The sequence below is a fragment of the Betta splendens genome, chromosome 16 (assembly GCF_900634795.4).
Source record: "Betta splendens chromosome 16, fBetSpl5.4, whole genome shotgun sequence".
Taxonomy (NCBI): Eukaryota; Metazoa; Chordata; class Actinopteri; order Anabantiformes; family Osphronemidae; genus Betta; species Betta splendens.
This window is the reverse complement of record NC_040896.2, coordinates 9,064,829-9,076,547: the sequence shown is the minus strand read 5'-3', so window position 1 is coordinate 9,076,547 and position 11,719 is coordinate 9,064,829. Positions and strand designations below refer to the sequence as shown.

Genomic DNA, 11,719 nt, shown 5'->3' with positions numbered 1-11,719 from the left:
TGCTTTGATAAGGGAACCCACAGAACCAGCTCAGAGCCCATCGCATTAATGTTTACAGACACGTTCGTTTAAGACATGGTGAATAACAATCCTAATAATATCCCAATAGAAATATTCATAATGAGTAAGAGTAAACAAAGTAAATAAGAGTAAATACTATGAATTACATGAGGGGTGTGGCTTCACTCAGTCAATTCTTTTGACTGGGCACAGGTGAGTCCTCCATGCGCTCTGCTGACGGCTCCTCCCAGACAGTCTGCAGGAGGTGGTCCAGTCAGTCGCTGCCATTTAAGACACCAAGGACCTCTCTCTAATGAGTTGTTAGGGGCCGGGAATGTAATTTCATATCTTCAGTCCTGCTGTAGTCGTGAGCTTTGCTGTTCTATTATAATGACTAGGTTTGATGAGTTCAGCAGGATAAGCATAGTTTTTGTGACAATGTTTTGGCTTTTAACTTTTAAAGGTAAGTCTGATGTGTCTCTGTTATGTTTGTTCTAAAATAATGAGTTTGAAATGTTTTTTTTTTCTTTTTATCTATGATTCACATTGAACCATAGCAATTCTATTGATTTGGTTTTAAAGTTATCCAATATAGTGGGCGTTTGTTTGAAGCAGGCCCGATAAGTTTCTAAGACAGTACTCGTCTTTGTGCTGACAGGTGCATCCTGTCAACTCATGGTTTTCCCTGTTGGTTCCAGTCGGGTCACTTCAGCAGCTGGGGACAACGTGACCCTGGCTATATCCTTCAGTGGCACCTCCGACCCCACTGTTGCCTGGTTTATGGAAAATCTATCTGTCGTTGTGTGGACTGTTACCTCAGCTACTCCCCCGGTCGTAGCTGAAAGCCTGATGAAGGTCGTGAGGCTGGAGTCAAATGGATCTCTTACCTTACTTAATGTGACGCTTAACTATACCAGTAACTACACAGTTGAAATGACAAAACCTGGACTGAGTAAAGCTGTGACAAGTTTTACTCTGACTGTATTTGGTGAGTATGCAGTTTTATGTCAACTTAGACGAACCTTAGACGAAAACTGACGTTTTCCTTCTGTAATCATCATTTGAAACTACTATCCAGAAGACAGCGTTTCAGTCCCTGTTTTGGTACAGCTCTGGCTTCCTCTGTATTATATGATGCTGAGCAGCCAAGACGCCTCCAGATACCCTGCACGTCTAACAGCTGATTGTCTGAGCCATTAACATCCTGACTAATGCTTCCTGTGGCACAGAAAGGCCGGCAGGCGACCCGGTGTGCTTTATCCAAACGGTGAATCGCTCCAGCCTGCAGTATGAGTGCCAGTGGCCAGGTGGAGTCCCTCAGGCCAACCTGACTTTCCCACAGCTAAACAGCACCAGCAGCGGAGTGGGGAACTTCAGTCTATCTGTCCCAGCCTTCACTCACCTTGACGGGAAAGCTGTCACATGCAACGCAAGCCACCCGACTGAAGCAAAAACCTGCACTGTTACTGCAAGTAAGTGTCAATATCAAACCTATTAGTTCCTAAATGTTCACAAACGTGTAGTTGTACTGTATCCTACTCAGGAAGTCCAGCGGATTTCCTTCCAGCTGTTAGGATCACACCTGGCCCTGACAACCAAACATGGGTCTCCATCAGCTGCGTCAGCGCCGCCTCGCCTGAGGCCGCGGTGACGTGGAGCCGAGGCGGCGCCGCGCTCACCAACGGCACCGTCTACCAGATGAGCAGCGACGCCACGCAGATCCGCATCCGAGTCAGCAACGTCAGCAGCCTCCTCCTCCTCAACTACAGCTGCACCTGCTTCAACCCTCTGGGCAACCGGACGAGAGACGTTCAGCTACTAGGTGCAGTATCACTGCTGTGAGCAGGAGACGCCGCATCCTTCACATGCTTCTGGTGTCATATCACATTTTAAGCAGCCTCTACTGGCGGATGATGTTAACAGTCCAAATGAAAAAGTCCCTGGACTGAGTGGAGGAGTGATATTTGTGTTATCCTTAAATGCCCCGTGTATTCTGCCTTCAGCTTCTTGCATTACCAAGCACACAATGGCCCCTCTGACAGGGAGCTAAGTCATACCTGACATTGGGGTGTCCTTCCAAACAATGCTCTCCTGTCCTGCAGTCCGTTTCCCTCCTCCTCTCGCTCCTTCGAGTGATCTCCCTCATGCTCACGTGCCTCCTTCTCCAGGACCATCCATCTCACCTTCCACTTTGGTCTGTAATAAAGATGGAACCAGCGTCGCGTTGAGCTGGGAGACACCACCAGCGTCTGTTGTTACAGGTAAATTCACGCTACGGACCCGTCTCTGACCACAAGAATCATATTTAAACCCGATGTACAAGCTCAGGCGTTTGATTTTGAATTTGCACAAGTCAGCAGAGCTGTATTGTGAGTCCAGCACAGAGCTGACATCAGAAACATCTCTGAAAATAGGGGTGTAAATATGAAGTAATGTGTGAATCCTCGGCCTGAGCAGTGCTCTGTTGTGGGGAAAATATTTATACGACTCCGCGACTGTGTCTCCACTTTCAGTTTATAGCTTCATAACACACAACAGCAATGTTTTCCTATGAGTCATGGGTACGAGTCTGATGCTGTTATTACACATGGGGCTGCATGTGCTTTTTCTGCAAAGGGTTTGACATTCAAATGATGGGATCAGACACCAACTCATACAGCACCGTCGGGCAGGAACCAGGCAGCGCTCGGGCCGCCAACATCTCCGCCCTCAGCCCCCACCTGGCCTACCGCTTCCGGGTCGTCCCCAAAGCGCTAATGATTGAAGGAGCGCCTTCCATGGACTGTAAAGTCGGTCAAAGTAGGAAAATTGTTCAAACCTAACGTTTGTAACGTGGTTCAGTGGCGACGCGAGTGGCAGTAAAACCACTGCTTCGCGTTTGCTGATTCCAGGTAATGGCCCTGTCGTTGCCGGCCTCGCAGCTGGAATCCCCTGCAGCCTCGTCCTCCTGCTGCTGCTGGGAGGCCTCATTTACCTCTACGTCCACTGCAGCCGCAAGAAAAGTAGGTGCAGTCTGCTTAATTTGGGCCTGAAGGTGTAGAAAAGTCTGTCCTGCCGGAGTAAATACTGACCTCAAGGTGTTCTGTAGGTCGACAACCTCGATACCCGAAGTCCAGATCCGCTGAGAAGGTGAGAACCACTCGTTTGGTCTGTGCAATGAGAAAACAGAGTTAACACACACTTACAGTATGATTAAATATACAGTTCATATCTACTGCATCTATGTGGCCTGTTATTAATTATGCATATTAATATCATATTATTGGTTACCTGCTTTTTGCCAATCTGCAGGCAGTGACATCATCCCACTCAGTCGTACCTCGTAATCACATGCGGCGCGGAGGGCTGAGGTGTCCCCCCGATTACAACACATCACAGCAGGTAGTCGGTTTCATACAGAAGCAGAATGTCCTCTTGTTCTGTTATATGATTATGTAAAGTGATGGAAGTGGTTTGCATGTGTGTTGTTTGCTTTAGACTCCTTCTGAAAGATCAGTGTCCCTCCCGAGGTTTGCTCCTCCACCGCCTGTCAGAGTTGCAACAACTGTATGAACGCTAACATCAGCTTTGAATGTAAATAGCTTCAGATTTTTGTCGCATTACTCCATAAAATTGTATGAATTCATTTTGTCATTTATTATTAATACATCTTTTTAATCCAGCTTTTTAAAATGTGCACCTTATGAAAATGCAATAAAACATTTACCTATAAATAAAATGATCAGCACATCTGTCTGGTGCTGGAGCGATTTAACCAGTGGTGCTGGTCCACTGACAGCCTGCAGAGGGAGCTGTTGTCAGGTTTTCCTTTGAGATGATTCCCCTGAGACTGAGCTCCCGCAGCCTCTTCATTTAAAGTCATTGGTTAAACGGATGAACAACAGAAATCAGAATGATCCAAAGAAACGCCTCCTATAAAGGAGGCGTGTGAACCAAAATCCAAGACGCAGCATTAACTCAATGGACGTTACGTCAGGTTCTTGGCATTTCCAACAGCTAATGAGCAACCTGACAGGTAATTCCTGCAGAACAATATGAATATTCAACATGACAACATGCCCTGTAAACCAACACTTTTCATATTTATTCACAGGAAGCTTGTGTTTTATCTAACGCATCAGTCATTGCCCAATGATTCATTTATTTCTCATTGGCTGTTTCAACACTGAAGCACAGACGGAAGTGATTCAAATTCAATGAGCCTTGACCTCACTGTGGTATGTGAAGTGATGAGGCAGCGTTTCCCCTGAACCTTGGTATGATGTGGCTTACATGGTTTGCAGGTGTGGTCGGGGTTTGACTTGTCTCATTTGTGTGGTCGACAGCAGCCACGGCGACAAGAAATAACCTCGCGACTGCAGCATCAGTCTTTTGTGTGGTTGTACTTCACATGTGTGGTTCATCAAATCCCCAGGGAGGAAAAAGTGACATACCTGATGATACCTGATGCTCAAATAATGTGTTGCCACAAACCACCTTATCTTTCCATGAGCTGAATGCGTAAACAGTGACTTCTGTTTCAATTGTAACCAGCCGTGAACGCTTCAAATTGAGAAAACGATGAAGCAAACTGCTCCACATCAGTCCATAATCCGACGAAATCGTGGAAGAACAGACCAAAACACCACAACAGCAACATGACGACACACAGATGAGGCAACTGAAACTAAAGACTTCACTTGATGTAGTGTTGAAAGCTACATAAACAGTGTGTGTTGTTGTGTCGGCAGCAGCTGAACTTCACATCACCTGAAATGTGATGATCTGTGCTTCTGTTAGCTGATTGTTTAACACATTACTCACTCATACTGTAAAGGTGTCATACTTCACTGCTCAGCGCCTGTCGCTCACATTAAATATTCAGGAGGAGCACGCGGGGGGTCATGTCGTCATGCGTCTGTCTTCATGGGACCGCACCCCAGTGGCTGTGAAAGAAAGTGTGGGCCTCAGCACGTTCCATTGACCGCGGCAGTAGTGCAAGCCTCGGCACATCCGCAGTTCCAGAACCCCCCAGCAGAACAACAGAAGCGGGCCGTGGTGCCGCGGCCTCTCCCCCGTCCCCCAGCGCCGCCGCGGGCACCCCCCCGACGCACCCGCGCAGTTCACAGTCAATGCGTCACGTGGCTTTTGACCCACAAGCTCAAGTGCATTTGTTCTGTTGTGATTGTTTTAAAGGATTCTGCCGCCGTCGACAGAAACGTGGAGGGCATAACTTTTTGGAATCCAGCCTAGGGCTCCCTCTTTGACGCTTTGCTCGCTCCCGGCTAGCGCTCTCTCTTGCTCTTTCCCTGAGGAAAGGCCGATACTTAAGAGAGTTGACTTCTCCTGGGGAATTCAGGTAAGACGACGCGGGGCCAGTTAGTGCATCTCACATCTGGCCTCAGAGGCCTTCATCATGGGACGTTAACATGAGTTTTCTGACCTGACTCACTGAGTAAATACACTAGTTATATATAGATTGTTTATATGTGACAATAGTTTGTGTTAAAATGCTTTTATTCGTGCCGGTCAATGTCATGTGATCTCCAGCTGCCTCTTTTCCAGTGAGGTGAGATGCTGTCGGGTTTATTTCTAGTTCAATCTAGTTTAATAGCATTTGTTCTAGGAAATGTACACATTTGTGGTTTGTTTAACTGCTGCGGCGAATATGAAGTGAAACACATTCAAACAGAGCGAGCGCACATGTTGCTATGAGCTGGAAGCAGCAGGGTTGGTATGATTGCTCTGTCCAGCCTGGCGGCTCCCATGACTTCGTGTGTGTTTTGTTGCTACAGAGGACGAGCTGCGTCGTCAAGACGAGGTCACACGCGTTCACGCTTTGTCAGGAACCGGAAACGTAGGCGTTCATAGATTCAGATCTGATACAGGTCTACAGGAACAGTATTAAAGTGGCCTGACTGTAGCTCAAACACACTGTAAACTCCGATGGAGGGATCACATCCAGATGTGTTTGACCTTTGGATGCCTCTGGATCTGCATCTTTAATTCTTCTTCTTCTCCTGTGCTCTGGCTAAAAGCTAACGGCCCGTTCGCGTTTTATTCCTGCAGAGTGCGTAAAGCTGTCGTAATCTCACTCATGATGTACAGCTTCATGGGAGGGGGGCTGTTCTGCGCCATCGTGGGCAACATCCTGCTGGTGGTGTCCACAGCCACGGACTACTGGATGCAGTACCGCCTGTCCGGCAGCTTCGCCCACCAGGGCCTGTGGAGGTACTGCATGTCCGGCAAGTGCTACATGCAGATCGACAGCATCGGTACGTCTGGACCCGTCCTGAACCGGACCCACGGGAAATCTGTCCTGTTACAAGACAAAGAGTCTGTCTGTTTACATCGCGGCATGCTAAAGTTGATTAGCACTGAGCTCAAACCTTCTGTTTTCGCCTCCTCAGCCTACTGGAACGCCACGCGTGCGTTCATGATCCTCTCTGCCATGTCGTGCTTCGCTGGCATCATCGCAGGAATCCTCTCCTTCGCCCACTTCTCCGCCTTCGAGAGGTTCAACCGTTCGTTTGCTGCCGGGATCATGTTCTTTGTCTCAAGTGAGTTAGTCGCACAGGCACGCACACACACACACACACACACACACACACACACACACACACACACACACACACACACACACACACACACACACACACACACACACACACACACAAACACGCACGCACGCACAGTAACCAAATAACATTGTTGTAATTTGATTTACCATCGTATTTGCAATAAACAATGGTTTGTTTTTTATGACATCATATTGTAATAACTGACTGCCTCTGTCTCTCTGCTCTCAGCCCTCTTTGTTCTGCTTGCGATGGCCATTTACACCGGGGTGACTGTGAACTTCCTGGGCAAGCGCTTCGGCGACTGGCGCTTCTCGTGGTCCTACATACTGGGCTGGGTGGCGCTGCTCATGACCTTCTTTGCCGGTTTGTTCACTCATTCGCATGCATACGTGTCAGCGAGTAAATGTGCTGCAAAGAGGTGGAGATTCATAAAAACGCTGTGTGTTTTGCAGGTATATTCTACATGTGCGCCTACAGAATGCATGAGTGCAGAAGAGTGGCCGGCCCACGTTAAAGTGAACAGGAAGTAAAATGTAGAGGTTGCAAATGATTCAAAAATAAAGGACCTATAAAATAAGAACGACTTGAATGTGTGGAGGATTTCTCATGTCACACTGTGGATTAGATGAAATTCAACACAGTCCCTTTGAGGCAGTTCACAGATCAGGTATGAAGACATTTGAGAATATAAGACAACATCTTATAAACACAAACCAATTAATAAACAGGCCCATGGATGAAATTGTGTATCTTATTTTTGCATCTGATTTGCCTCATATTTCCTGAGGTAATGTTCAGACTGGAATGAGCACAGATGCTGGATGTGCACATACACACACTACTCTTCACCCTTATTTGCAGACCTGAAGCTCAAAGGACACATTTCCTGAAAGTCTTCTTCAAGCACCTCCAACAATTTTCTATGTATTACTTATGGAGGGAAGTGGAGATGCGGCCGGCCAGTGATGGGCGGTGCTGGGTGATGACAGTGATGCCACTGACATTATCTAAATAGGTTTGTGCAGCTTGATGATACTGCAATGTGTGGAACCACAGGCTATCGGCGCTATCAAGGTGATAGCGAAGGAAGTGGAGCAGGTTTCACCTCCTTTGTGAAACTGCTTTGTGCGTCTTGACAGGAAGGACGGCCACGATGAAAATGAGACGGCGTAGCGAGCGATGAGGCTGGTGGGATGTCAGAAAAGAAAAACATATCAAGACGATAAATCTAAACCAAGCAAAGATGAAATCTACCCCAACATGCAGACAGAAGAAACCAGCAACGCCCTCGTTAAAGCATAATGCTGTTCAAACGGGAAGGAGTCACTGTGATGTCTTATCATCAAAATTACTTTCTATGTGATATGATAATAGATAAAGTCGTCTGTCTCAGTTGGGGTGAGTGTAGAGCAGATGCAAACAGGAGCCTAGTGCCTTCTGCCTCCTCGTTTGAGGCAAGAACCAGGTCATCCATCCGTCCATCCATCCATCCATCCATCCATCCATCCAACTCCATGCTTACTCCCATACTCCCTTACTCATGGGTGGTGCTGGAGCCTGTCCCAGCTGTCTATGGGCGAGAGGCAGGGTGCATCCCTGGACAGGTCGCCAGTCCATTGCAGGGCAACATACACACAGACAGACAACTATCACACACACACACAATCATACATACGGGCAATCTACAGCGACCAATTAACCTAATGCATGTTTTTGGACGGTGGGAGGAAGTCAGAGAACCCAGAGAGAACCCAGAGAGAACCCAGAGAGAGCCCATGTGACACGGGGAGAACATGCAAACTCAGAAAGGCACACGATCCGCCCCGGGAATTGAACCTAGAACCTTCTGGCTGTGAAGGTCCTGTCCCGCCCTTAGAACCAGGTCAATGTGGTGTTAATATGTCTTTAATAAACACATAACAACAAGAGCATCAACAAAATGACCAGGAGGTCATACATTTATATAAGCATTGTATAAACATACCCACCTACCTACCGAGCTTTAATGTGAGTGCCCTTGTCTGACTGCACATCTGTCTTAAAGCCACTAAATCATTTTGTTTTCCTGCGTCACATTTTCCCTTTGTTTTTGTTTTGTGAATTTATATAATACGCAAATGTGTAATATTACTTGATAGGACCATAATACTGCATGACATGAAGGGATCCATTCTGTTGCACATATTAATTTTAATATATCTCTAATATAATCTAATATGTCTGTGCTCACAATTCCTCCTCTGTGTGTTCTGCACGTGATGACAATGTTCACCAGGAAGTGAACTTTCTGGGCAAACACAGTGTAATGCATCAAGCTGAAACCATGACCCACACTGCTGATACACGGCCAACTCATGGAAACACCCATGTTGCTAAAACTATATTCTTAATGATGTTTCTGAGTTCAGCTTTAGGTCACTCTTCAAAAGCTATTCTGATAGAAATAAAGTACATAAATAAAGTGCTGAAGCAGTCGCCATAGTTCTGATGTAACATCTGTAATGTACAGTACAATAATGTCATTTATAAAACAGATTAGGCATTGAGAGTGAAGGAGTGTCCGTCACTCATGGCTTGAGGTTGTGCATTGCATTTGCATTCCTGAAGTCTTTACTTTCTTCTTGAAAATGAACTTGTCGCTGGAAAACTGGAAGGTGGAGGAGGAGAAGTAAAAGATGATGGGATCAATGCAGGTGTTGAAGGCACTGAGCAGCAAGGTGTAGTACCTCCACGTGGGGCTCTCACCCTGGAAGTAGCCCATCACGTGGGAGAAGTTGTAGGGTATGACGCAGACGAGGAACACGGCCAGGGTCCCCAGGGCCATGCCGATGGCCTTCTGCTTCTGCATGCGCGATATCCTGGGGCGCGTGTACAGGATCCAGATGCAGCGCAGGTAGCAGAAGACGCAGATCAGCAGCGGCACGAGGCACAGCACGAAGAAGAACTCCAAGCGCACGGGCAGCAGGACCTCCAGCTGCTTCTCCGTGAAGTTCTCGTAGCAGACGGTGGAGTTGTCGTTGGCCAGGGAGGGGTGGAGCTGGATGATGAAGGTGATGCTGCAGTGCGCCATGGAGACGGTCCAGACGACGGCGCTGATGGCGATGGCGTACGCCGGCCTCTGCAGCCGGTGGTAGGCGACAGGAAAGGCCACGCTGACGTAGCGCACCACGCCCACCGCCATCAGCAGCAGGGAGCTGGTGTAGATGGTGGAGAAGAAGGTGAAGGAGGTGACGGAGCACAGGAAGCCGGGCAGGTCCCACGTCATGCCCGACGCCGCCTCGTGCATCTTGAGGGGGAGGACGAGGAGGAAGAGCAGGTCGGAGACGATCAGGTTGAGCAGCAGGATGTCGATGGGAAGGGGCTTCGCGTGGATCTTGACGATGAAGGCGTAGAGAGCCACGAGGTTGGCTGGAAGTCCTATCAGGAAGGAAATGATGTACACGGATAGAATCACCTCGCTCTGCACGACCACTTCCATGGTGAAACTGAACCAGATACAAGGACACGCAGTCAGAAGGAGACAGACCGCTGGTAAAATCATGCGTTTATGACTCCACTACATCAAACAGAGCTCATACATAAAAATCTAACTCTGTAAACATATAAAACTTGTTTGAACAGCTACATGAATGTAAAACTAACACAATTAAAGCCCAACGGGAGCCTTTTATCAACAAGAGGCAGCTCATTGACAGCTACAGTATTTCGGTGCAGTTTTTCAGATTTTCAGCATTATTTAAAAGTCAAATATACATTTTGTGCAGCGCCAACAACATTCCAGGTTTGATGTGGTCAAATGTACTCACCCTGCAGTGAACGTGTGGCAGAAGTAAAAACCTCAAAATGACCTGAAGTGCTGTGTTGGCCGCCTCGTCCTCCTTTCATCACCGACTACGCTTTATAACTTCAGTTCAAAGATGAGCATGATAAAATATGACACAGGCGGAAGCAGTGCGTGGTCACAGAGGGGCCCTGCGTGAGACACTGCTGCAGTCATCCTGCTCTGAGCACTTGGTAAATCAGTATCCGATGGTAAATATTAACCAAAATGCAAAACTGGGGCCGGTGTTGACTTTGATATTGGATATGTTAATAAAGGCCCTCCTCCCACCAGATCTCTGCTAACACAACCTCTAAACACTCTAATTAGGTTTTGATCTCATCCGTCCACAAGCCTGCGTTTATTGACAGTTACGCCCACACAACAAGCTCAGAGAAGGCATCATTTCAGATAAACAAATTATTTTTTCACGTGCACATAATGCAGATCTTGATTTCCATACGCCAGTGTCCCATCATTGCCCCGTGGAGGGAAAACTCTAAACACCTGTAGGTTTATTGCGGAGCTTAAGAGAAGCATGTCTTCATAAGCAATTTAGAAAAACAGAAAGTTTAGATCAAGATTTCATTAACTTTAGTAAAGTTATTATTAAAATGATCCAACTAGCACCAGCATCATAAATATCAATTTAATTAAATATTTAAGCCACCTTTACATGTTTAATTGTAGATTTGACAGACAACACCAAATTCCTGTTACATACCTTAGGAAGTTAATACTATTCAGCGCAGGGTCAATCTCTGTATGTAATGATAATAAACCCATCACAACACAACCCTCATCTTGTCAGGGAGCAAAGTTCGCTCACCTGTTTTCTGTAAATGAACACTGCACCAAAGCACAAAACAATTCCAGTGAACAATAAAGCAGCGTAAGGAGGCTGTAAAGTGAAACTACTGTAGGTGTAAGGTAAAAATAGGACTTGCCCCCCTGCACACGGTCACAGAGAGCTGTCTACACAAGACGCTTGTGATTCATGCAAGTTATGCCACACACGCACATTATTCTTCTCTGAGGAAACAAAACTGATGGAGAAGAGTTCAGCGTCATTTTCATCAATGGTCCAACGTACAGAAGCATTGGGGACTTGGATGTCAGGTTAATATGAAATAATCAGACGCAGTGAAGTGGGTGCATTCGCTGTGAACAGTGCATCGTCTGCTTGTACCAGTTGTTCCCTCAGCACAGTCTTAGCTTCGAAGTTACATGTAAGTTTGTTCTTCATTATTGTTACAGCCGTTGACAGACGTCTGTTTACGAGGTTCTTTCTCCCTCAGCACATGAATGTTTATGTACCAAATGAGTAAAGACTCAGTAT

At 46.8% G+C, this 11,719-nt stretch overlaps 3 protein-coding genes across 6 annotated transcripts; 2 read left to right on the top strand and 1 right to left on the bottom strand.

The window, feature by feature from the left end:
- The first annotated feature begins 141 nt into the window (after positions 1 to 141).
- vsig10l (V-set and immunoglobulin domain containing 10 like) lies at positions 142 to 3,625 on the top strand. Of its 3 annotated transcripts, none has more exons than XM_055503195.1 (10): positions 142 to 463; positions 659 to 988; positions 1,230 to 1,472; positions 1,544 to 1,822; positions 2,103 to 2,261; positions 2,617 to 2,799; positions 2,892 to 3,002; positions 3,089 to 3,129; positions 3,292 to 3,381; positions 3,478 to 3,625. In XM_055503195.1, exons 1-10 carry the CDS (start codon positions 391 to 393, stop codon positions 3,550 to 3,552), a joined length of 1,584 nt encoding a protein of 527 aa, XP_055359170.1. In that variant the 5' UTR covers positions 142 to 390; the 3' UTR covers positions 3,553 to 3,625. The 3 variants fall into 3 exon arrangements, with proteins under 3 accessions (XP_055359170.1, XP_055359171.1, XP_028984666.1); XM_055503196.1 differs by having other exon boundaries at positions 143 to 463; positions 699 to 988; XM_029128833.3 differs by having other exon boundaries at positions 144 to 463; positions 2,169 to 2,261.
- Positions 3,626 to 5,180: 1,555 nt separating this feature from the next.
- lim2.5 (lens intrinsic membrane protein 2.5) lies at positions 5,181 to 7,143 on the top strand. Of its 2 annotated transcripts, XM_029129699.3 has the most exons (5): positions 5,182 to 5,338; positions 6,049 to 6,254; positions 6,390 to 6,539; positions 6,789 to 6,923; positions 7,013 to 7,143. In XM_029129699.3, exons 2-5 carry the CDS (start codon positions 6,077 to 6,079, stop codon positions 7,072 to 7,074), a joined length of 525 nt encoding a protein of 174 aa, XP_028985532.1. In that variant the 5' UTR covers positions 5,182 to 5,338; positions 6,049 to 6,076; the 3' UTR covers positions 7,075 to 7,143. The 2 variants fall into 2 exon arrangements, with proteins under 2 accessions (XP_028985531.1, XP_028985532.1); XM_029129698.3 differs by having other exon boundaries at positions 5,181 to 5,338; positions 6,049 to 6,539.
- A 1,348-nt stretch (positions 7,144 to 8,491) lies between these two features.
- Positions 8,492 to 11,572, bottom strand: si:ch211-231m23.4 (free fatty acid receptor 2). Its single transcript, XM_029129706.3, has 2 exons — positions 10,367 to 11,572; positions 8,492 to 10,045 (listed from the first exon to the last, which is right to left on the bottom strand). The coding sequence occupies exon 2, from the start codon at positions 10,036 to 10,038 to the stop codon at positions 9,124 to 9,126; it is 915 nt and encodes a 304-aa protein (XP_028985539.1). The 5' UTR covers positions 10,039 to 10,045; positions 10,367 to 11,572; the 3' UTR covers positions 8,492 to 9,123.
- Between the last annotated feature and the right edge of the window lie 147 nt (positions 11,573 to 11,719).